Source organism: Bombus huntii, chromosome 3, assembly GCF_024542735.1.
Source record: "Bombus huntii isolate Logan2020A chromosome 3, iyBomHunt1.1, whole genome shotgun sequence".
NCBI lineage: Eukaryota > Metazoa > Arthropoda > Insecta > Hymenoptera > Apidae > Bombus > Bombus huntii.
In genome coordinates this window covers 693586-718000 of record NC_066240.1, presented here as the reverse complement: position 1 = coordinate 718000, position 24415 = coordinate 693586, and the positions used below count along the sequence as shown (strand labels likewise).

At 29.7% G+C, this 24415-nt stretch overlaps 3 protein-coding genes and 1 long non-coding RNA gene across 9 annotated transcripts in view; 1 reads left to right on the top strand and 3 right to left on the bottom strand.

Moving 5' to 3' along the window:
- Window positions 1–9067, bottom strand: part of LOC126863986 (protein real-time) — a 56477-nt gene extending 47410 nt beyond the window's left edge. The window contains exons 1-3 of one of the 3 annotated variants that reach the window (XM_050614805.1): window positions 8797–9067; window positions 8610–8710; window positions 1860–2009 (exon numbers count right to left, since the gene is read on the bottom strand). In XM_050614805.1, coding sequence (XP_050470762.1) covers window positions 1860–2009; window positions 8610–8672 — 213 coding nt within the window. In that variant the 5' untranslated portion in view covers window positions 8673–8710; window positions 8797–9067. The remainder of the gene's footprint in view (window positions 1–1859; window positions 2010–8609; window positions 8711–8796) is intronic. The other 2 variants (XM_050614803.1, XM_050614804.1) reach the window with 2 other exon arrangements.
- Window positions 285–1845, bottom strand: LOC126863992 (uncharacterized). Its single transcript, XR_007689040.1, has 2 exons — window positions 588–1845; window positions 285–504 (listed from the first exon to the last, which is right to left on the bottom strand). It is a non-coding gene; the product is annotated as an uncharacterized LOC126863992 (long non-coding RNA).
- Window positions 9068–9377: 310 nt separating the features above from the next.
- On the top strand, window positions 9378–11490 carry LOC126863990 (calcium and integrin-binding protein 1-like). 2 transcript variants are annotated; one of them, XM_050614819.1, is made up of 5 exons: window positions 9378–9813; window positions 9886–9920; window positions 10560–10807; window positions 10878–11076; window positions 11163–11490. In XM_050614819.1, exons 1-5 carry the CDS (start codon window positions 9763–9765, stop codon window positions 11179–11181), a joined length of 552 nt encoding a protein of 183 aa, XP_050470776.1. In that variant the 5' UTR covers window positions 9378–9762; the 3' UTR covers window positions 11182–11490. The 2 variants fall into 2 exon arrangements, with proteins under 2 accessions (XP_050470776.1, XP_050470775.1); XM_050614818.1 differs by having other exon boundaries at window positions 11160–11490.
- Window positions 11491–11778: 288 nt separating this feature from the next.
- LOC126863989 (homeobox protein aristaless-like 4) lies at window positions 11779–23305 on the bottom strand. 3 transcript variants are annotated; one of them, XM_050614814.1, is made up of 4 exons: window positions 21581–23288; window positions 19023–19157; window positions 17454–17776; window positions 11779–15840 (listed from the first exon to the last, which is right to left on the bottom strand). In XM_050614814.1, the coding sequence occupies exons 1-4, from the start codon at window positions 21662–21664 to the stop codon at window positions 15570–15572; spliced, it is 813 nt and encodes a 270-aa protein (XP_050470771.1). In that variant the 5' UTR covers window positions 21665–23288; the 3' UTR covers window positions 11779–15569. The 3 variants fall into 3 exon arrangements, with proteins under 3 accessions (XP_050470771.1, XP_050470772.1, XP_050470773.1); XM_050614815.1 differs by having other exon boundaries at window positions 21587–23284; XM_050614816.1 differs by lacking the exon at window positions 19023–19157 and having other exon boundaries at window positions 21587–23305.
- Between the last annotated feature and the right edge of the window lie 1110 nt (window positions 23306–24415).

Sequence of the window (24415 nt, the reverse complement as noted above, 5' to 3'; positions counted from 1 at the left end):
AAAAAATGTATCTTACTCTTACTCTTATGAATAAAAAGCATATAAGTTTTACATATTTGAAGTGATAATCAATTGTTATGTAGATTGCTCGACGAAATAGTACTACTATTATATTTTAGATTATTTTACATTTCTTGAAACATCTCATTGCGATTAAGGAGGTGACCCAACTATAAAATGATCAGATATCTTTTCTGCGATCAAATAACATTTTTCTAAAGCACACCTTTATTCATATAAATTAACAAATTATTTAGATAATCTATGTATGCGCATATACTAAATATTTTTTTTAAGTTTAACCTATAAACTACGCAAATAACATCCTTAACAATCTTGCCTTGGCTTCCATAGCGATAGGACATATTTGACAATATCACGTATCTCCAGTATGTGCCATCCGGAAGCAAGTGATAGTGGCAGCGAAAGAAATGGTGCTAATATTAGTGATACTAGGATAGTGGTAGTAATATCAATACCACTACACCAACTGACTCTTGGCTCCTATATACGTATACCATACATATTATCATGCTAGAAACAGAGAACCAATACATACGTGATATCTATGAGTACAGGAATCTCACCTAGTCGATCACTGAGCAAAGAACCCAAATCATGAACTGAAACTGAACCGAAAACCTCCTACGTGAATGTCATAAAATATGAATACGCACCAACTAAGGATCAAGCCATAATCAAAGAATATGCTTGAGCCATCGGAAATATAATAGGACCTAAATCAATAAAATATTTATTGAATTTCGAACAAAAGAGTTTGCATGTACTTGTACAAAAAATTGACCCTTACCAAAACCAAACATCGAAATACAGGGTGGTTGGTAACTGGAGGTACAAGCGGAAAGGGAGTGATTCTACGCGAAAAAAGAAGTCGAAAATATAGAATAAAAATGTTTTTTTAATTTTTTTTTTTTTTTAATTTTTCTATCGAGACAACGATCTACAGTGAGATCCGTTACAACGTACCGCACGCGTACCGAGCGAAAATTCAAAGTCGATTTTCTCGAAAACAAAGCCTCAAACGAAAAATTTCTATTCTATATTTTCGACTTCTTTTTTCGCGTAGAATCACCCCCTTTCCGCTTGTACCACCAGTTACCAACCACCCTGTATAGGTCTATAACAACGAATAATAAGAACATAGACATTGGTCCCACATCGGATCATACTTTTGAACATTGCACCAATAATCTCCAACTGTACAATCCAGGATATTTAAAAAACACAACATAAAACTTTGGTTGAAAACAACATATTTAAAAGTAGGAATCTCTGATCCCGAATTTTCACATATACTTAGCTTGAGACAAGTTTATGTATACCCAGTGGATGCTAAAATCATACGAAGGTCGTTCACTGAAAACAAAATTTTCAGGGTAGCAGAACGGTTTCAAACAGAAGAGATACATTGCTAAACGATGCCCAAAATAACAACAACACAAACGAGAATAGTAGCTCTAGATAGTTTTCAGACTACCACAAGTCCAAATCTCCTCCAAATTTCCTAGAACATTAAAAGACATCAAACCGACAAAACAGAAAAACCAAGTATAAATAAAATCGGGATTAAAAGACCGCTATTAATATCGTGAGAATATTCTCATTTCCGGTGGATACAATTAAGAGACTTAATCTTTAAACTTTCAGAATCAATAAGAAAGAGGAAAAAGACACCGAAACAATCCATAAAAAACAAGAACGCTCCATATCATCCATTCCATCTATGAGAAGAATAGAAAAATTACTTGACCCAGCCAGCCTATATCATCCGATATAGAAAAACTACAGAAAAACAACTACATGCTATATTAAACATATACAAATATTTACATACATACCTTTTTTAAAATATACGGTGCTTCAACATTTAATTTACAGCGTCGTTCTGTTATTCTAATTGAGCCATTTTTACTTTCTTCATCTGAAACTATCTCGCAACCGACAAAAACAGGAATTTTTGGACAAGTAGGAAATCTGCGTTCATATGCCTACAAACAAAATTAACATTTGTGAGAACTTATATAACAGTTATACGTTGACATTAATAGTTCATGCAAAATCCGTAAAATATAAAACACAAAATTAAATAGTAAAACAGGGGCACATATTAGTAAATTGATCAAGTTTTTGGTAAAAATAGCAAATAATCCTAAACACTATCTAATTCGTTCTTTCTCCAAGTAAATAGCAATGCACTTCATTGCTACAATATTTTCATATGATAGTTAAATCTCTTAGAACTCAAACTGGTCAACTTCAGTTTTTATACACTTTCTGATTTTTTTCCTAGGCATATAATTAGCACAAACTACTAAAAAAAGAAATTGGGCCATAAAGTTAATTATGAAGTGAAATAGATAACCGTACAGTTTAAGGTAAATTTTAGTAAATAATACAATAAATGTCTTGATAATTGCCGGAAAGCCGAGACACACGATCGCCAATTATTTTGATTTTAACAATAAATACTGGTACGACCCGTTGTTTTGCCAAACGTAGTGAAGAACAGCGCGAGTGAAAAAGAAAGAGATTGACGAAAAGAAACGTATCGGTTAGTTAAACAATGTTAATGCAACAATGAAATGTTGATTTTTTATTTTTGTTGAATAGAACTTTCATCGGTGTAATTCTGAAGTTTTTCTGATTAAAATAAGGCCAAACACGATATATTTATTTATTGCTTATTTAATAAAATTAACTTTTTTTTTGCTTGTTAAGTATGTATGTAAATGTGATTTAAGATGTATCGTATTTCATCTTACTATAATTAGAAAAGTATCACAAATACATTAGGAAAAGTTTAATTTAAAAAAAGTCAAAGATAAAAAATTTTCATTATTGAATTAGTATCGTCTCATTAACATTTGAATTCGGATCAAATTATACTACTTAGCCGTTGAGCTTTGTAATATGTCAAAGGGAACACCAAGACTCCTTGAGCGGAACTCCCCGCAATATTGGGGATGAAGACGTTGAAATTAGAAGGAACATCGTGTCCGGCAAGTATCGAGGTATTACTGTATTTCTAATATTACTATGTCACTCCTTCTCTAATTTAAAATTGATCAAGGCTGGTTCCAAACAGTACTGGTTATGAGTTTAACGAGTCATAACAGAATAATTAACGGTAATTATATAAAAAGGGAGCTTCAATTCCAATTTTGTTGAATCTCGGATATGTTGTAGAGGAGAGGATTCTGAGTCCTGAATAACATACACTTTGTCCAAGGCATGGGACGTTCGTGGTTCAAAAGTTGTGACAAAAAGAAAATGGTACTTTTTACATTACATTTACTTCAATAGAATTGCTATCCTAATAGCGGTATGATTAGTTTAGGTTAAGTTATATATGGGGGGCCGAGCGTCCAGATTCTCCAAAAAATCTAACCTAATCTAACTTTTGAATTACGATGATCCCACGCCTCGGACGAAGTACGTGTTACTCAGGACTCAGGGTCCTCCCCTCTGTAACATATCTGAAATCCAATAAAACTAGAATTGGGGCTCCATTTTTTTAAATAATTACCTAATTAACTTGTGAATGCAGAAAGTATTTCACACCACTATTCTTACAAGGCAAAATTTCATTTCTAAATTCAAGATTATGTATCGCTTTAGAAACGAACAATAAATATGTTTATCCTCACTGTTTTACATTTTTTAAAAATAATCTTCGTTTATGTTTACAAAATTTCCAAATTGGATTTTTAAAAATTTTAACTATTTTTTTGACATCTTAGTACATAAAAATACTTCAGTTTCAATATTTATCTTTTATGTCCGTAATCTCTCTTTATATAGACATTCCATCCTGTATCTTTGCACACAGCATATGAGAGAATATGATAATTATAAGTTTGATATAACACTATTATCAATGTCAATAATTTGTAGTACAAAATACCGTTCACCAGAAGCTCATTTACGAAGGTAATTGTATAACAATTTTCAAATTTTTCATGCATTGTTTGTGACAGTTTCATATTCTGATTTGCTTACTGAGATATGTCCACTGTTCGTTGATGCCTAACATAGCTGTCGCAGCCTCAGGAGCTTGCAAGCTCGCACCACGACAGTTAACGAGGGAGGTATCAGGTACGTCAGGAATTGTCTGCTCTTACTTGCCGCTTGCTTTCTTGGATCTGAATTGATGATGAGAGTGAGAATCAATGAGAGTAAATGAGATATAGTGAAATGCAATTTAAATGGTATTCTATTTTTTGTTACTGTCTTTGAAGGATTAATTAGCTCTAAATTAAACACCTGAAACTGTATCTGTGACGTACCAAAACAAGGAATATTGCAAAATTATTAGAAATATCCTTACTTTTTTTATGATGTGTACCCGTAAACGTATTATTCTTGAAAATAACAGATGCACTCTATAGCATTCGTTTAAAAATTAAACTGAAAATGAAGTAAATACAAGAATGCATGTGCATATATAAATGTGAATATTTAAACTGAAGAAATTCTAAAATATGCAAGATATGTAAATGACATTTCTCTTTTTTCGACGAATTTTTAATATTCGAATTTTGGTTAATTACGAGTTACACATATAAAATGTCTCGCCAATATGATATTAATGCACTGTATCGATTCGATTTTCAGAATTAAATAAAAAATTTTAAACTGCTGATAGAAATAATATAATAGATTAATAGAATTCGCTTAAAAATACAAAAGGAAAAAATTTTCATAAACACCAAATACAAGTCGATAGTACTTATATGTATTTGAGATATTTAATTTTGTAATATTTATAGATATTTTAAGATGTTTAAACTTATTACTTATTACTCAACTGTTTCGCATTCAATATCTCACGTCCTTAAGATTTACAAGATCATTTTATTTCTATATCACATTCTATTAATTAGTAATGTCATGTACATATTTATAATATAAACATATATAGTATATATGTACACAGGGTCAGTAAAAACTATCGTTCGAAATAACTTGTGTTATCTACTGATTTTATCAAAAAATGTTTGAAGTGAAATTTATTGTATTTAAGAATTTTGATCAGATGAATACATTGTGTTTTGTTGATGCCTTATAGTATCTAAGAAATCAATATGATCTTGAGTTTTTTAACAGTTATCTTATATATTTTTTACATTTCGTTGCAGCCGCTAAGAGGACGTATTCAACTACCTACAATAAGGTGACCTTCAGTTGACCTTGAACCTCAGAACGAAACGAAAATTTGTGAAGAATAACTTACTTTCAATGAATCCGTTTAAAGTAGATGTCGAAAAATTATGTCCGATACACTGCGAGCCGTTCGTGTCTCGTACCGACGAGACGCCGTGTCGCGTCATGTGAAAAAATGTCAAGATATGGGCTACAGTGATTGAATGTGTACTCGTCGTTATTAACCACATGTAATTGATAACCATTTTTTAATCGCATTACTATCAACATTGAAAAGTAAGTTCTTTACGATAATCGAAAGAGATCTTCGCAGTGATTCGATAAAGATCAGTTGACTGTTCATGCTTCGAAACCTTGTCACTTTATCCTCGGAAGATATTGTTAACAATTAGTGGAATATAACTGGAGTACTTCACGACTCATTTTAAACGAGACTATCACAGCTGAAATATACTACCAGTATATCGAAGAAATGCACGAAAAATTGAAAATTCTACGTCCAGCACTCATTAAGTAGAGATGTGCGGGTACCCGATGTTCGAAACAGGTCGAGCAGAGATCGGGTCGGTTCCCGAAAGTATTTCGAGACTCGAAAATATTGGAATTCCCGACAATTTCGAAAACAACGTTTTCAAACAATGTTTTGCAACTAGCTTTGTTATAGAATGGGCAAGCACTATATAGCTAGTCGTTAGAAATATCGTCCGGGTTCTCGAGACTGTCTCGAGTCTCACGATACTTTCGGGGCCGGATCCAATCCCGAAAAAATTTCTCGACCTGATCCGACCCGATATTTTCGGGTTCTTGCACACCTCTGTTGGTAATACTACTATTCAATTATTATATTCCATGATGACAACTAATAGTCAAATATATTTACTAACCAACAATTCTCAAATATGATATACTAAACCTGTTATAATATTTGACAAGATGGTGTTGAATTGCACAACGATATATATAATACTAATTATAAATTATCACAAACATTTTGGATATATCAAAACTGAAGGTTACATATTCTTATTAGAAAAATAATATCTATAATGTAGCTAAATACATTCAATTATATTGGAATACATCCATGATATGTATATTTAAATATATGCACTATTGATAAAGGTTATTGTATCAATATAACTATAATATAATAATATAATACAATATTGAAATATATCCATAGTATGTATATTTAAATATATAGAGGTTACTGTACCAGATAACTATAATATATAATATAATATAACAATAATAGTATAATATAATAATATATTGTATCAATATAAGAATTAGATGTTTCAGCAGTTAGAAAGAAGGGAAAATATTATTTATATCACAAAACAGACAATAAAGGCAAACTAAAATGTGTGAAAAATATATAAAATACATTTATGTTATAACGACATTAATAATAATGTTATCACATGTGTAAACCGTGCTATAAATAAATAAATAATTTGAATAGAATATACATCGTTTCTATAATGAAAGGCATTATAATAGATGCACATAAATTCTTCCATGCAGCCTAATATACTATAAAATTAAAAATATGAGTTCGGTTTTAACCTAGAATGATGAGGAATATAGAGCACTATATATTACATATGTGTGTATGCTATTAAATGCAATGTATTATAAATGTGCATTACAAATTATTTTAATTTAATTATTTGTAACATTTTTATAAATGTGCATTACAAAATATTTGTAATTTAAAAATTACATTAAAAGAGAATGACCTATTCTTCAAAATAAATTTAATTTACTAGTTAATAGGCATTTATAAAGATCTTTATATCAACACTGTTAAACATATATAAATGAAATAAAATCAATTATTTTGTTCATGCTCATCTGAAATTCTTTTTTATTAAAACAATGTAATTATTTCAAAATAAGTTGTATTTTAACATGCATTTTTAGCATAATGTAAATAGTAAATAATTTATAATAGAAATACTATATAGCATGAATGAATCAACTACATCTTTAATATCTTCAAGGTATTAATTATTAGGTAGTCCCAAAAGTTTCTTTTGTTTTACAAGGAAATACAAGGAAATAATAGATGCACAACATTTTTTGTTTATATTATTTTACTGAATTAGGTATGATCCAGTTTGTTCTATTGGGACAACCTTGAGTTTTTGGGATAACCTAATACTATATACAGCTATATTAATATGATCTTATTCATTAAAATAAAATGATATGTACATTTTGTTGCCAAAAATTGAATTGATTGTTATATAGATAGAGTTACTTAAAAACTGCATTTTCTAAAGCACCAAAATATATATTTAATTTACGCTATGTTATGTTCAATAATCATTTCTGTTTGTTTACGTATTAATAAAAGTTTGCATTATGGCTTTAAACAAACCAGAGACTAACATTTCAACATGAAAATTAATGATAAAATTATACTTTCAGCGCAAATCTGTAAGACATAATGAATAGAGCTTACACTACTATACGAAAGATAAGAAATACATATATTATATTTATAGATACAATTAGACATTGTACAATAAGACTGAACAAGGAAAGAAAAATGTTATAACTAGAACGAATGGAGAATATATAATCAGGTAAATTAAAATTACTTCTAAAATGAAAAACATTAACAATTGATATGCTATTGAAAAGTAAGGAAATTATTTCAATGGAAACTGTTTTGGATACCACAAAATGACGCTTATAGTAATGGGACAGCATAAAAGGAACCATACATTTCTATAACAAATAGAACAAACTGTTGGGAATTGCAAAAAGATTTGTAACCAAAATTTATAGAATAATGTAATATTTCTCAATAATGTTAAAATTAATATATTCAATTTACACAAGATCAAATAATTATTTAAAAAAGATACAGGTCTCACAATCACACGCACAAAGAATTTTATAGCATTATGAGGCTATGTAGTAGCAAATACTATTTTTATATCTTGATTATTTCAGTGAATAAAATTATATTAATATAATTCTTATGCATTTATTGAATGATTAATTACTAACATATGCCTACAACCAATTTTATTTACAAAAAGATCTCTTTATTTGTCATGTTATTTAAACCATACAGATTTCTGTATTGTGTATATGTTCAGTTTTGTAAGTAACTATATACAGCGGTAATATAACATTTTAATCCACACAAACTATAAATTATTAACAAACTTCATACGACATAACGCATTCATGTTTTCTAATTCCAAATTTTGAAATTATGTATAGTTCATTTTATTAATTTGCATATGTACACACGTAATATAATCCTTACTACACATAATATGTACATAATATACACATCATATACATGATATAGCGTGAACTAAATGTAATTCAATAGGTTAAAAAGTAATATAGGTTGCTATAAATAATGATAATGAAATAAAAAAAATATACAACAAACGCACCATCATTACGAGCGGAAAAGGATGCTTATACACCCGAACAGGTGATTGATATTGTTGAACCATGTCACAATGTCTTCTTACAAACTGGCTGTTAATTCAGACTGCAATACAAATAGAAATGAATAGAACTATAATAATTGAACTTAGTGTAATTAAATAGAACAAATTAGGTCCACTAATAACTAACCGAAGAAAAAGCAAATTATATAGGTTACAATGTTACAATAAACCGATTCTTAACCTTCTTTTATTTTATTCAATATTTATGTCACTGCACTTTATATAATTTAGAAATAACTTTGGCACGAAGTATTTTAAGTTGTACAAGTTATAAGGAAAGATTTGACGATTAGTGTTTACATCATATAATACAGAAAATAGAAACAAAAAAAACACAAATTGCACAAAAATTATAATGAACTTTGACAAATGGCGCAAATCCAACTTGCCATTGTGTGTAACCAACTGTAACTATTCCAACGTAACTACAAACCAACACAAGAAGTATGACACAGGTCCCTATATTGGAACCAATCAGACCGAAATAAGCAAAGGACGATTAAAACAGACAAATTTTAAATATTCGAATAATTTGAATTGTTCAATGTAAAAATCTTTCAAATAAAGCTCTCATATTAATTGTAACTGTATTAAAAAATGCATATATTTGTTACAATTGAATAAGTAAACTATTTTTACGTAATTATAGATACTATATTATACATAACAATGTATAGAAATTTCAATATGATTTGAATACAATCTTAAGATGTATTGACTTATATCTAAAATATCAGTGTGTATATGTAAATGAATATACATGAACTATCTTAAATTTAAATAATAATTTTCATATCTTTCACATAAACCAATTTGTAGTAACGAAATTGATATGTTCAGATTCCTGTTATACGATATTAATCGATATTTATTTAAAAAACAGTATATTTATTCATTGTGGATATCATCTTGTATTATCTGCAGATGAATAGTATTCTCTTTAGATAAAAGAAATTTATCGATCGTTTGAGGCGCTAAAGACAAGCATAACATTAATATAGGAGATCATAAATCTAATGCTTTGAAAAAATAAATATTATTGATTAGTAATTGTGTAGAGGATAGTAAATTAATTTTTTGAGTTCCATGAAAGATGGGAGTAGGTAAAAGTCAATTTTCTGAAGAAGAGTTACAAGATTACCAGGTATTTGGTTCTTCTTAATAACTCAATATCCATAAATTTTGTTTAATTATTTAATCTTATCTTATATTATAGGATTTGACATATTTTACGAAAAAAGAAGTTCTGCAGTAAGTATACTTAAATAATTTAAATAATATCTATTTAATAGCTTCTTGTAATAGTTAGGAATATAAAATGATTATTCTAACACATTGGTTTATTTAATACGAGAAAAAGGAAAATGCACAGCTATTTATATTCTGTTTTTTACAATAATAATATAGATATTACTTTAGATTTTTAATCTTTCGATGTAATGTATTTGAATGTATTTATGAAAAATGGGAAACAGATTTACTTTTGTATTTTACATATATGTTTCAAAATGAAGAATAGATCTCTTTTAATGTGGTATTTTATACGTATTTCAAATACAAATATTTTATGTTATTCTGATTATTTTGTAACAATATTTTACCCTCAGGCATACAACATTTGTATTTATTATATCTAAGAACCATTAATGTTCAATATTTTATTAATTGTATCATAGACACGTACATACAGAACATGCAATAAAATATCAATAATTTTATGATTGTGGTTATTCCTATATAGTTATTATGATCATAGAATTAAGAACAGTTCTTATACTCTTATGTATTATTATGTATTATTAGCAACTTTTCATATTTCTGTATTTAAACTAACAGTCTATATATTGAAAGTCACTAATTCATGTGTGAAATTTTGATTTTGTATGACAGTGCACATCAAAAGTTTAAAGCACTTGCTCCAGAGAAGGTTGGTCATAATAGAAATGCAAAACTTCCAATGTCTAAAATCTTACAATATCCTGAATTAAGAGCAAATCCTTTCGGAGACCGGATTTGTAAAGTTTTTAGTTCTAGTCAAGATGGAGATTGTACGTTCGAAGATTTTTTAGACATGATGTCTGTTTTTAGTGACGCAGCTCCAAAAGCTGTAAAAGCAGAACATGCTTTCAGAATATTTGGTAATATTTAAATCTTATTTGTCAGTTTCTTTATAAATTTAATCTATTGATTGAATTATATTCTATACAGATTTTGATGGAGATGATATGCTTGGTATTGGAGATTTAAGACAAGTTGTAGATAGACTTACTGCTCCACAAAGATTAAACGAGACAGATATGCAACAGGTTCTCCAATATATACTTGATGAAGCAGATTTGGATGATGATGGTGCACTCAGCTTTGCTGAATTTGAACATATTATAGAAAAAAGTAGCGATTTTTCAAAGTAAGTCATATAAATTTTATTGTCATTTTTATTTTGTTATGATACTGACATTAAATTTATTTTAACATATTCATTACTTTCAGAAGCTTTTGCATACGTTTATGAGACATAAAATATTGATGAGAAAAATAGTAGAAAGGCAACATAAGACTGAATATTATATTAATATCGAGACACTTCAATATAGTCAATAGGCCTAATAATTTTTACCATAAAAAAAGTAATTCTGAGAATTTAAAAAGTGTGTTAATGTTTCCTGAAGGCCTACTACGTGCTAAAATTAGCTTCCTTCTTCCAACATTACGTTATATAATATTTTACTATCATAAATTAATGGTACATGTTATTTAATTAATATTTTTATTACTAATTTTAAAGAAATATTAATATATAATAATTTCATACTAAAACAAAGATTAATATTTATTCATTAATATTAAATTCACTGCCTTAAATGTATCATTTGTTTTGTTTGCTTTATTAATTTTATATAAAGATACTAGAATTAAATTTCCTTCTATATTATGAGATATATAATAAAGAAATGTTTCTGTATGTATATCATATGAGTTATTATCAACTCATTATTACCTGTTTCAATATACTATCATTAGTTTTTAATACTACTTGTTCATATTTATATCTTTTTGTATTGAAAATATTAAAAGTGGGTTTAAAAACTATGTGTGAATAAAATAAGTTATTATAATATTTAATTGTTTTATTTTTTGGATATTGTCTTATGTAGGGAAAGATCAGGAAGACCAGGAAAATATTTGTATTGGATCACCAGGAAAGTTCGTTCCGATCTTTGAGGAATTTGGTCGACATGAAAGATCATATTGAAAAGTTTTTCGCCGAAAAACCTAAGAGATTCTGGAAGGATGGAATATTCAAGTTGCGTGAAAGATGGGGAAAGGTGGTGGAACAAAATGACACCTATATAATTCAATAAATGTATATCAAATCGAAATGAAAATTGGAACGAACTTTCTGGGCGACCCAATACTTGTACACAGCGATTGTACTTAATGTTATTTTTTTGAATTTATGTAACAACGAGCTTGAATAACCTTGGGATACTAAATACTATAAGTTTATGTATCCGTCTTGGAGTTGACTATACATCTGTCTAAAAACATATACCTAAAGGAAAACAAAAAAGAAATAGTTTTACCTTCAAACCTTACAGGCACTTCTTACTCATAAAAAAATGTTTATCATGAAATGTCTCTAAAATGTCTCAAAAGTTTCTGTATAACAACAGTTTAATATAATCACAAGGAGAAAATATAACGAAGAGTACTGTATGTGATGTAAGATTCTCAAACGATGATACATACCAGCAGCTTACCTCGTACAAGTCATAGAGAAGAATAAATGTTCAATAAGATTAAACAATAAATATTGCTGCATTTTGTAAGAAGAATCATAGAAAATACACAAATTATGAGAAATGGTAGTTACATAATACAATATAATATTCATCTAACTTCGCACTTGTATGAAACAAAAAGGTTGAAAATAAGAAGAACGCGGAAGAAATTAAGCAGATATTAAAGGCTTAATCGATTAACTATAAACTAATTTACAACTAAATGATTCCTGAGAGGTTGCTTTAAAATAAGGATAGAATTTGATAAAGATCAAGGATATCCATAGAAACAAATCTATCCTTTAAATCTTTTGCTTTCTTTCTCTATATATCCTGCATTGTTAATTCATTACACTGTTAAAATATCCAATGTGTAAGACAAACAATGGGAAATGAAAGAAAATTTGAAAGTTAAAGCAAAAGAAACACCATAAAATATAATGAAAAATGAATGAAAAATAAATGAAGAATAATTAACACATGCAACGAATAAATATAGCGTATATTATCTCAGAATTGATGATTGTTACTAACATAGTAAAAGTACCAATTTTAGTATTAATTTTACACTTTTTTGTTCTCACCATTTTACGTATTTACTTTTCTTAAGTCTTTTGTGTGATTGATGTTTACAAGTAATAAATCAATAATTTCTTATAAAAAAAGCAATATACACTTATGTTCTCATCAGTGGCAAAAAATTTTAACAAATAAAAAATTACCATTTAGCTAAGGAAAATATAGAGGTTTTGTAAAAAAGGTAAATATTTTACAGCTTTAGTCAATGAAAAATCATATATAGAAGACAAACATATCAGAATGTAGACATTGTTCTCTCTAATAACATGTGGATATCGTTAGACCATTAGAGAATAGTGCTTTGAGACTTATTACTGCATAAAAAGTATATAAACTATAATCCATAAAATTAAACAAGTATGAGAAGAATTTCAGAATGTTGAAATTTAATTACATAATATATAATAAGGAGAAACATTTTGATTTATTTAATTCTCTATTAAAATTACTAAAAAACACTTTGATCTATTTTATAAGTTCAAAATGATACTTAAAGTGCATCATGATAATTGAAGAATCGGTCTGACGAAAGCTATCCTACGTCATCAGAAATAATAGAGTTTCTCAAAGAGTAATATGAAAGCGGAACGAAAGCGGTGAGATAATAAAAATAAGCTCAAATAATTTACTAACAAAATACGATTGAGACAATATAATACATGTTATATAACAAGGTAGAAAGGTCAGTAGAACACAGAATAAATAATGAGACAATCGTTTGTACGTTAATGGTTTTCGGAGCAAAAAATGATTAGGGAACGGTTCTGTGATTAATCTAGTGCTTCAGAACAAAGCAGGCACAATTACACGAAGAAATAGAATTCATATTCAACATTCACACGAGCACAGGGTGATTGAAGCGGTTTGAAAATCATCATTCTATTCATCACGTATCCATAGTATGCATTCACAGCGAAAAGTGAGATACTGATAAAACGACAGTCAATTATTTCATGCTACATTTATTACTATACTTGAGCAGCACTTTCAACTTCATAATATCTACAATATGGATAAAACTGAATTGACGTAAAAGTATAATTATCGTTTTATAATTATTATTACATTAGTCTTTTATTAACAGTCGAATTAATAGATGATAACAATTTAAAAATGTAATATATTATATATATCATACGAACGTAAAAATCATTTAATGTTTGCATGAAATAATATATGTAACATATATGTAATGTAAATATAGTAATAATATTGTAAATATATGTAACCCTTACAAGGTCACTATTTTATTTTTAGAATTTTAAAAAAGTGTTTCCTGTGTATGTCCTGTAATTTCAGATCATATTTGTCATACGATTTAAAATGTATTAAGAACATTACATCATTAGCAGTAAAATGTAAATAAACATAGAATTTATTTTAGTAGGTAATTTTTATTAATAACAAAATAAAATTATGACTAGGTGGTAATAACTACATATGTAATTGTAAAAAATAAAACTGACGTTAACCCCGCGAACGTTATAGTGTGGTTCATCGCTGAAAGTGTAGAATGTACTTCACAGTGGCACGAATTTTCTTCCACTAGCGTATACGTATGTATGTCCATTATAATCAATACAGTATCTTGAGGGCTGAATTTACTATTGAACAGGAAAAAATAAGTTTAAAGTAGACAATTAGTGTGATAAGACATTGGAAGGTACCAACGCAGAACAATCTCATAGCACAACGTACTCCACATAAATTTTTATAAACCGGTTATGTTCGTCATTCTTTTTATGAATGCGAATTGAGTTCAGTTTTAACGCATGCGACATAATCGCTTAAATGGTTAATGTATTTTTAGAATGCTTGTTTTATAGAAAAAGGTTTGTTCATTACCATGTGCTTCTAAAACCACATAACTTTTACAAAATCCATTACTTCTCACATATTTTTTAAAAAGAAAGAAACGTTTTGACTATAACAATAAAATAAATAGTAAAATAAATAAATAGTTTTATATAATCAATTATCATTCTTAATAATACATTATATCAATGAATATAATTTGGTAACGACAATAAAGAATACATACACATATTATATGTACATCTCTAGTTATATAGAAAAGAAAATAAATTATATTTTTTTATCTCAATAAAAATATATGAGATAATAAAAATTATGCAACATACAATAAATAATGATTGAGATATTTCGTAATTTTGTAAAATATTGAGCAAGAAGAGAATGTAGAATATATAAGGATTTTTAGTGAGATTACCTAAAATACTGTGTCTAACGAAGCACTTGTAACATTGTCAAGATCGAAAAATAATAATGTTACAAATATAAAGTGAAAGTTATTTATGGAGAAATATTCAATTTTAAACTAACTACTCGAGTACTTTAATATAATTGTAAGTAGCATTTTTATTTGAAATTTTAACGACGTACCTTTAGAACAAAGATTTTTTAACAACTGATTTGTCCATTGTAGATATTTGATTTTTTCGAGTGAAAAAGTGAAGAAATAATAAGTAAGTCGCGAGTGAGAAACTGAATTATATAAAGCTAACGTAACAAGAAACAATTAATTGTTTTTGTTAGCATTAAGCGTAACGTCCAAAGGTTCGTCGACATTTTGCGATGGACTGAGTTCTTGTTGGGGTAGTTGATGGAATAAAGTAGCGGTTGGTGTGTGCCTGGGTGGACCCTTCACGGTGAGATCCATCTCAGCCTCTTGAGGCCTATCTCTAGCGGTTAAATTGATGTCTCTTTCTACTGGACTGCCGCATATTCTTGGTGGAGAACCACAACCACATTTCATTCTTTCTGGAGACTTTTCACAGGTCAGAGAATATCTGAAATGTAATAGTTGTCCTTTCCATGAGAACGAAATTTTACGGATAAAAGTGCAAAATACATATTATCACACATATATAAATAATATTAATATGTAAAAAGTCGTAAGCTAGTGCACCTGGTTATAAAAATAAAGTGTTTCCGCATTTACATAAACAGGTATATTGCATAGGTATGTTACAGTTATAATAAACTCGATAATTCAATCAATTCAATATCTGAATGTATGGACATAGATACATCTAATCTCGTAAATTATGTGTACCTACTAGGAATTTTTATACTTGTGCATATTTTTTATATTGTAGATACTAAGTACACACTTCATATCTACTAGCGTTAATTGCTACTATGTACTTATGTATGTATATAGTATTTAGAAGAATATCCCTTATTCTTATTTTCTTGTATTCTTCTTTATCTTGTACATATTTTTACGTAATTTCAATCAATGAAATGTTTCATTTTCTTAAGGAACAAAATATCCGTTTCATCGAAGTTAATGAAAATTTTTCTCCAATTTATCATATGTCATAGAAACACTAAGTATATAATTAAAAAATTACGCGTCAATAAATATCGTTTGTTTCTTATTTGTTTCAACTTTACAAATTTAATTAGATTACATTATATTACAATAGATTTGATTATTAGAAAGAAGCGTCAACTTCCTCGTATCGATGAATTTTTAAATATCTAAGATAAAAATTTATATCGCGTGTTAAACTGGAAGCTTGATTAATCGAAATTTTATGTTTGCATTCTAAAGATTATTTTAAAAAACTCAGTACAAGATGACCGATCTTTTTTGTAACTTTTTCAGTATGTAGTAACATGAAATACTTTTATGTAACATTATTAATTACTGTATCCTTTACATAAAGTAGCTATTGTTAGAAAAGTTTAAATAATTCAAAAGCTGAAATAACGTACAATTAATGAATTAAGAACTTTCCTCTTAATCCTTTATTAACTTCGAATTTCGAATAGTACTATTTCTTTATATTATATAAGATCGATGGTTTTGCTACGACAGGCGCGTATGTGTGCGAATTTTTTCATTTGAATCGAAACATAAATGTCAAAAATACGCGAGGATACGGCATATTCACATACTCTGTCGAATATCAGGAAAATTAAATGTAGAAGTTAATCAATCAAAAGTCTAATTTAAAACACGCCTATGTATACTTAGATACTAGTTAAAAACGGCATAGCGCAGTTGTAAATTAAAGTTTTAAGAAGGCTATCCATTGATGTAACCGCATTCAGTAGTACATCCATTTCCTAGAAACATTTAAATTTTGGGCTGCAAAAGTTATTTGTAAATTAATATTCTGATGTGAGTTATAATCTTTCATTAAATCTAGAGATATGTGAGGTATTAGGATTAGAACGTATAGCTACTTTCGAAAGGTAGGGAAGAACAGCTAGGAGAGAGAGAGTTTGGGTTTACGCCATGTAATAAATAATACGTTTCGATACTCAACATTTCAACACTGTCCATTGATTTTACGACTGCGTCATATCGTTTTGCGTAAATTCTTGTTCTACTATTTGTACGTTTGAATTAGTAAAAACAGAATGCGATTAAGGAAAGTAATTTTATTACCCGTGAGGAGGTGGAAGAATCCTGTAATCTCTGCAAACGGATAAAGTCGAAGCGTCAGGTATTTTGTCGGCGTTGCTCGCCGTTATAGTTATAGGTGGTCCGTTGGTAGAAGCAGAGGCTGAAGGCGGCGGAGGCGGAGGAGGTGGGGGAGGCGGGGGTGGTGGCGTCGCAGCATCAGGTCGTTCCAAAGATGCTGTAGGTGGCGGCCTTAAAAGAAGGGGTGCTGCACTTCCTAATCCCAAACATCGCATTCTCCATGCATCTTGCAACAATTGCAATCGGGCTTGTTTCCGCCACTTTGCTCGCCGATTCTGAAACCAAACCTAAAATAGCAAATAATTCACGTTATTATTTCATAGATAAAATAAGTATTTTCAGCTGAAAAGTAGCTACATACGCATTATGAAGTACCGATAGGAATTTATTTTTGTAAAATGTAGATACTACAGACTTTATGGTTTATAGTAAAAAAAAAAACAGGCGGCAAATAGATTAGTTAAATAATTTAGCAGTATTTATTTTTTTATGATATTTTAGCTGTGTTTAGATGGACGTGTAAAATAATATTGCAGATTTTATTTTACTAATCACGCGTATCGATTATAGAGATAGGTTTTTCAACGTTTTCTTGTCATATTATAAATACAAATTTTAATGCCTATCATTTTAGTCTATTACCAATTTTTCTATCGCTAATCAAATATTTCCTTATTAACTATTTGCTTAAATGTTTCCCACATGGAAATTAACATTAATGCTCCTTACGGAACAAATTATTCGAGTGTAGATCGATGGTTACAAAAAATTATTCTCCACAAAATGTAGATCGATATTCGCTATAAATTGTAACGAAATATTAGCGTCACTTCTGTAATTTGTATAAAACTAAGCACTTTTGTTATTTAGTTACAATAATATAATTTAATTATAAAACATTCTAAAATCATGTACTTGTAAATATCCCCCGCAAAAATGATGATCTTTTCAACTGTATAAAGTATTCTGTTTTATTATATTACCTCTTTGAAGCTCTAAACGCGTAGTGCAGCTTGAGTCCGTCAAATAGCGAAGAATAAAATGGCCGTAGCAAACGAGGTTTTTCAAAGGTTCTGTATCCATCAACAAATTCGAAAGAAATTATAGTAGTTGGGTGAATAGAAAATTTTGACACAGAATTTGAGCTAAATATGGGTAGAATCAAACTGTGGGAAATTATATTTTACAAATAGACTTGAAGACACGTTACATCAATATTCAAGTAGCTCTATAGTTTTCGAATTATTTTTTAAACGTTTTTTCCATTATTCGGATAATTCTAGTAAAAAATTTTAGGCGATGTCAATCCCAGATTTAGAAACGATTGGAGAGAGAAATAAAAATCTCTTACATACATTTACATGGTGTCTAAATAAATTGTAATTCGGTTTCGTATAAAGAAGGATTTATGCATAAAGCAACATCTAAAAGGCGATTTTTCTAAAAGTTAATTTGATACTAAGAAAAAAAACAAAAAACGAAGAAGAATACCTATTTATGGGTTAACAGGGAAAAGTATTTATGTTTATTAACCTGAACACGAGCCTCTGAAAGTGAAATCCTAAGAGCGACTTCTTCTCTTAGGAAAACGTCAGGATAGTGCGTTTTCTGGAACAGCGACTCCAATTCTTGAAGCTGTTGCGGAGTGAAAGTCGTCCGATTGCGTCTCTATTCAGACATGATTAACAATAATTAATGATCGTATAAAAATATTTACTACTACGTTTTATGTCCCTAAACTTATGTCACATAGTTGATCTCATTGTCATAGTACACCTACATGAGTGGCGTTGGAAAATAATAACAATTATTTCTATTGATTTTTCTGTCAAATGAAACAAAAAATAAACAAAAATGAAGAATGGGAAATACTAAAAATATTAAAATATTAAAAATTAATTTAGAGAGATTAATTACAGTGGGACCATGATTATACTAAATTATGTTGAGTTTTGTTTCATTTCACTTTCTTATTTCTTTACATCAAATTATTTCATTTTACTATTCAGAAAAATACATACTTTATGTAAATATAGGAAAATTTCAATGTTTGATATTAAGTATATACCTATCGTAAGTAGGTACACATATCCTTAGAATCAATCGAATTAATTTCTTTGTTCCGATTGTTCATATTGTTACGTTCTGAAGCAACTGTTTTTTTTAAGTTTCACTCGTTTTTCTGTGCTTTTAGATTTCTATATGTATAAATATCAGTAGGTACGTTGGCTGTACCTCCGAAAATCTGTCATCTAAAACCTAACGATATGTTATTCAAATAATGTACGACATCATGAAATTCCAATAAACCTTCATGATATGCATACATACTTTTAATATACAAAGTTTCAAACTGGATAAATATTAGTATATTTTTTGATTCATGTAATATGTTTACACATTGTTGCAACTAATTTCTTTGTTTATCTACTATGGATTAATACATGCGTTCATATATTATATATAGGTATATACTATCTATACCTATATTATACATACACACACACACACACACACACACATAACTAATCAATTAAAAGATGAGATAACAACAGGTTTTTTGTACGTTTGGAAGACGGAAGGTAGACAAAATATACATGAAGGCTATAGAACAAAACAATATTTTGAACTGTAGCATAAAGTTAATCGACAGGAAAATAAAAATAATAAATGATAAAAGAATAAAAATAATCAATTAATTCTTTTATTTCAGAAATACAGATTACAAGCATTAGCGTACTAGGATAGGTATATACATACATGAATGACGAATATATATATTTTCATTACCTTTTTAAAATTTTCAGTCTTTTTTTATAACTGTTTATATTATAGAATTTATTACATATAGGTATATAAATTTGAGGTTGATCGTTGTTACGTAATCGCATAATGGTTAAGCTTTTGGCATTTAGAGTATTTTTCATATTTAATGAGAATCTTTTATGGAAGAAATTACATGTATTTTGGGAAGTATATTATTACGTTTTTACGTAACTTGTAACGTTTGACAAAGCTATAGGTATATGAATTAATCAGAAGAGGAGTAGTTCCTTCGTGTTTTTTTCGGTTCATTTTTACATCCCTTGTGCTTGCAGATTAGTGCGTTAGTAGAGAATTTTATATAAATTTTACGCATTGTTTAACTACGATTTTAGGTATAACAATGGTTCATGCATAGATACTCATCTGTTACAAATAAATGAACGTATGTTTATCTCTACTTTTTTGGTTATATATATATATATATATATATACATATATGTAGGAATAGTTAATAGCCGATAGCTATCGCAGCGAAATACAGCGCAGTTTGATTTTAGTCAGTTGTCAATTATGCACCTGCTTTTAGTTAGCGCTGGAATTCTCTTCAGCGATAATAAATCGTTCGTAACGATGGGAAAAACATCTTACAACATTCAGTTAAGTACAAAGTTCATCTTACATATTTGAGCGTAAAAACTTACAATTAGATTACTACCAAAACAAATGTACCAAGTTGGTATAATCTTGTAAAGAAATAAATCGATGATTCATTTATACGGTAAAGCAGAACATAATGGAACATAATCGCAATCAATCGATATTTTACTTATTCGAGTAATACGCAAAAGAATTAAACGGTTCTTTTATAAGGGCAGAATTTGTTTACATATGGATATGAATCTGACGACAAAATTTTTGTCTTGTACCTACATATGTGTACAATATTTTTCAGTCACTGGTTTCCAATAAATGAAGAAAACCTGCTTCATAACGATTAAGCGATACCTAATTAAAACGAGCTAAACGGCACTTTTGCCGTTAATTGTTATTTTTAATATGTTCCTATCGCATATTGTTTTTATAGGAATAAAGCATTGTATCGTTAGGTAATAATAAAAGGTAGAATTATACAAAATATGCATCAGCGAAGATTGTGTACGAAAGAAGGAACACAGCAAAAGCAAATTGCAAGGGAGAAGGGAGAAGAAGGAGATTCGACGGATACTTATCGAACAGGAGTTGGCTGCTTTTAATGATACAAGCACGAATATGTGAAAATATATAAAAAAAAGGGAAGGCTAAACAGTAGCAAAAAAGAAACGTACACTGACCTGACGACGTCTTCCAAACATATATTCGGTGAGCAAGTCAGCCTGAGGGCCTAAGGGTGATAAATACGGGCCTGCCATCCTTTTGTAAGTTGTCGGTTGTTTGGCAAAACTAACAAAGGTATAGCTTTGCGTTCTTTTTACCCTGGAATCTCACTGCGAGAGAGTCGCTTTATCGTTCTCGATAGACGACACCGAGAAAACTGAAGTCTCCTTTCGAGAGTTCACCCTCGATCAAGCTCCGAGTTACGTGCAGAACGGGGGTTGGTTTATATCACGGGATTGGTCCACCCGTTCTAGGGGCGGTACCACTTCCATGGAGATAAGTACACACCCCTCTTGTGGAAAATTCACTAAATCGTACCGCGCAGAATTTTTTCTCCAAAGAACGTTGATACCTGAATTTTGATTTTTCAAGATTTTCTCTCGCTTTTTACAATTTGCATTCTCGAAACTCTTCTTCGTTCATGTAGTTTGTTATTCCACTTTGTTCATTAGGTAATTTTCTTGTCCCGTTAGCAATTTTTCTCGTAATAGTCACATCACCTATTTGATATTCATTTTAACGTTTGGTTAAGCTCCGATTTTTTCACCTTTCATTTTGAATCGAGGTTATAACTTATAACTAGAAATTATACCGTCGCTATACGGAACGAGAACGTTATGCTGTTGCTGCAATGAAAACGGAAATAGATGGATGAAAACAAAACGACGGACTGAAACGTTTAACAGAAAATTTCTTTGCCCAAATAAACTTTTATTTAGAAGTTGTATTCGAAATACGTACTTGAGCGATTTCAGTAGTTTGGATTACATATTTATTATTACGAATGCGAATGGATTAACGGCTTTAATAAATTACGTTTCTAATGGAGTATAATCAGCGGGTAACGAGTTATATTTTTAATCGTTATAAGTAAAAACTACGAGTACCTATACCTACGTAGATACCGTTTTTATGCGAATAATTTAATGGTACGTCTATAATTTAATGGCCACGCTTATTAGATGGTGTTGGGATGAAGTTTGTAATTTCTAAAATACGGCAAAGTATTCAAAATTCATCGTTAGTATCTACACGTTATAAATTAACTAAAGGTTAAGCACAATTGTAATAGAATTTTGTTTTGAATAGTATTATATTTAGTCGCTAACTATATGCAATCTAACATTGTGACGCGTAGAAATTTTCTTCTTTTAGGTACTTATGCCAACTTGATCGAGCGTTTATTACACGGAAATACCGACAACGAGAATATTATACCTGCTTCGTCTCAAGAAAAATGTGTTCCAGCTAACTTCAATTTTCCCTCATTTGTATTTTATTTCTTCAAACTCAATATACTTATATAGTTGTATAATTTCAAAGTATATACATACTAATTTAAGATAAAACGAGACGAAAAGATATAAGAATTAGGGAAATAGGGAAAACCAAATGGAAATAAAGAAGTAAAAAGTGACCGACCAAAAGTGGGAGAAAGAGAAGAAGACCGCGAAAAAGATGGAGCTGCAAGGGGAGGAAGAGAAAAAAGAGAAGAAGAAGCGTAAGCAGAAGAAGAGGTAGAGGAAGAAGGTGCGCGAGTTTAGTGATAGGAGCCGTAGCGAAATCCAGAAAGTGATGCTCGGTATTCGTATAGCATAGCGCATCAGACAGGCACATACCCCGAAGCCATGTAATTCATTACTAAAGCAATCTCACCCTGCCCTATCTCTGCCCCTCTCCTGAACCCTATCCAGCCCTGCACACCCTCTCCTGACTTCAGCGGTGCGCGCGCGTTATAATATAAAAAAAAGGAAGAACCAGCCGGATGAGGAAGGAGAAGGGCCCGAATAGAATAGCGCCCCTGACGACAAAACAAAATGAAACACAAAGCCGTGTTTTCATAATTAAAAAGATTGCATGCACTGAGTACAGTTCTCTCTTGCTCTCGCTTTTTCTCTCGTTGGCGTTCTATGCTCGCCTCCTGTACGGAGCCTTTCTGTTCGCTACGCTGTATTTCTCTTTTTCCCTTTCCATCTGATTTTCTCTGTGATTGTCCGCCGAGTCTTTCTTTCTGGACGACGCTCTTTCTCTCTCTCTCTCTCTCTCTGTCCCTCCCTCTCTCCCTCTCTTTCACTCTCTTACCCTGACTCCTCTTTTTATATTCTCGCTATTTTAATGATCCAAATACCAGCAAAATGTTTTTATATCAATTTAATTATAGCTGGATTTTATTAATTATTTTGCTTCAACGAACATTCGTTAGGCAAATGCAATACGCGATATAAAATATCGAATCGTCCCAACGTTTTCCTTATTTGGCAAATTATAACGTCGTTTTTGACGAAATGTATAAACGAACAGCACAGTAATACGTATACTCGTTATGTAATATTTATGTGCTTTGTTGTATTATGTTGGTGAAAGAAACTACGGAAATAGAAGAGAGATTGGAGAGAAATTATCAAAACTCGTGCATTTATTATTTTCTCTTTGATCTACTTTTTTGTTTTCTATCTTTTGTAGTTGCGAGAGATATATGGTATATTTGATGGAAATGTAGCGATATATCTATTGCGTACATTGCTTTCGATAGGTATATTTACTTATCGTTTGATTAATCTTCACATATATACATACTTACGTAGGTATATGCACCTATAACAAATCCATATGTATTAAGCGAATCTCTGTAGCTCTACTTATACCAAATAGTGCATTATTTCTTTTTTCCGTGATCTTCGTATACGATATAAAATGATATGAAATATTTGCTGCGTGTTAGTCAGCTAATATTAAATATTTACAAAAGAGAAGCCACCTCCGATTTTGATAATTTTTTAATATGT

Excerpts from the sequence above, each read along its gene's own strand:
- LOC126863989 (XM_050614814.1), bottom strand. The coding sequence starts at position 21,664 with ATGGCAGGCCCGTATTTATCACCCTTAGGCCCTCAGGCTGACTTGCTC. Across the intron at positions 17,777-19,022 it reads TTTCAGAGGCTCGTGTTCAG|GTTTGGTTTCAGAATCGGCG; the intron begins GTTAATAAACAT and ends TTGCTATTTTAG. Across the intron at positions 15,841-17,453 it reads ATTCTTCCACCTCCTCACGG|ATATTCTCTGACCTGTGAAA; the intron begins GTAATAAAATTA and ends ATTACATTTCAG.
- LOC126863990 (XM_050614818.1), top strand. The coding sequence starts at position 9,763 with ATGGGAGTAGGTAAAAGTCAATTTTCTGAAGAAGAGTTACAAGATTAC. Across the intron at positions 9,921-10,559 it reads ACGAAAAAAGAAGTTCTGCA|TGCACATCAAAAGTTTAAAG; the intron begins GTAAGTATACTT and ends TTTGTATGACAG. Across the intron at positions 10,808-10,877 it reads ACATGCTTTCAGAATATTTG|ATTTTGATGGAGATGATATG; the intron begins GTAATATTTAAA and ends TATTCTATACAG.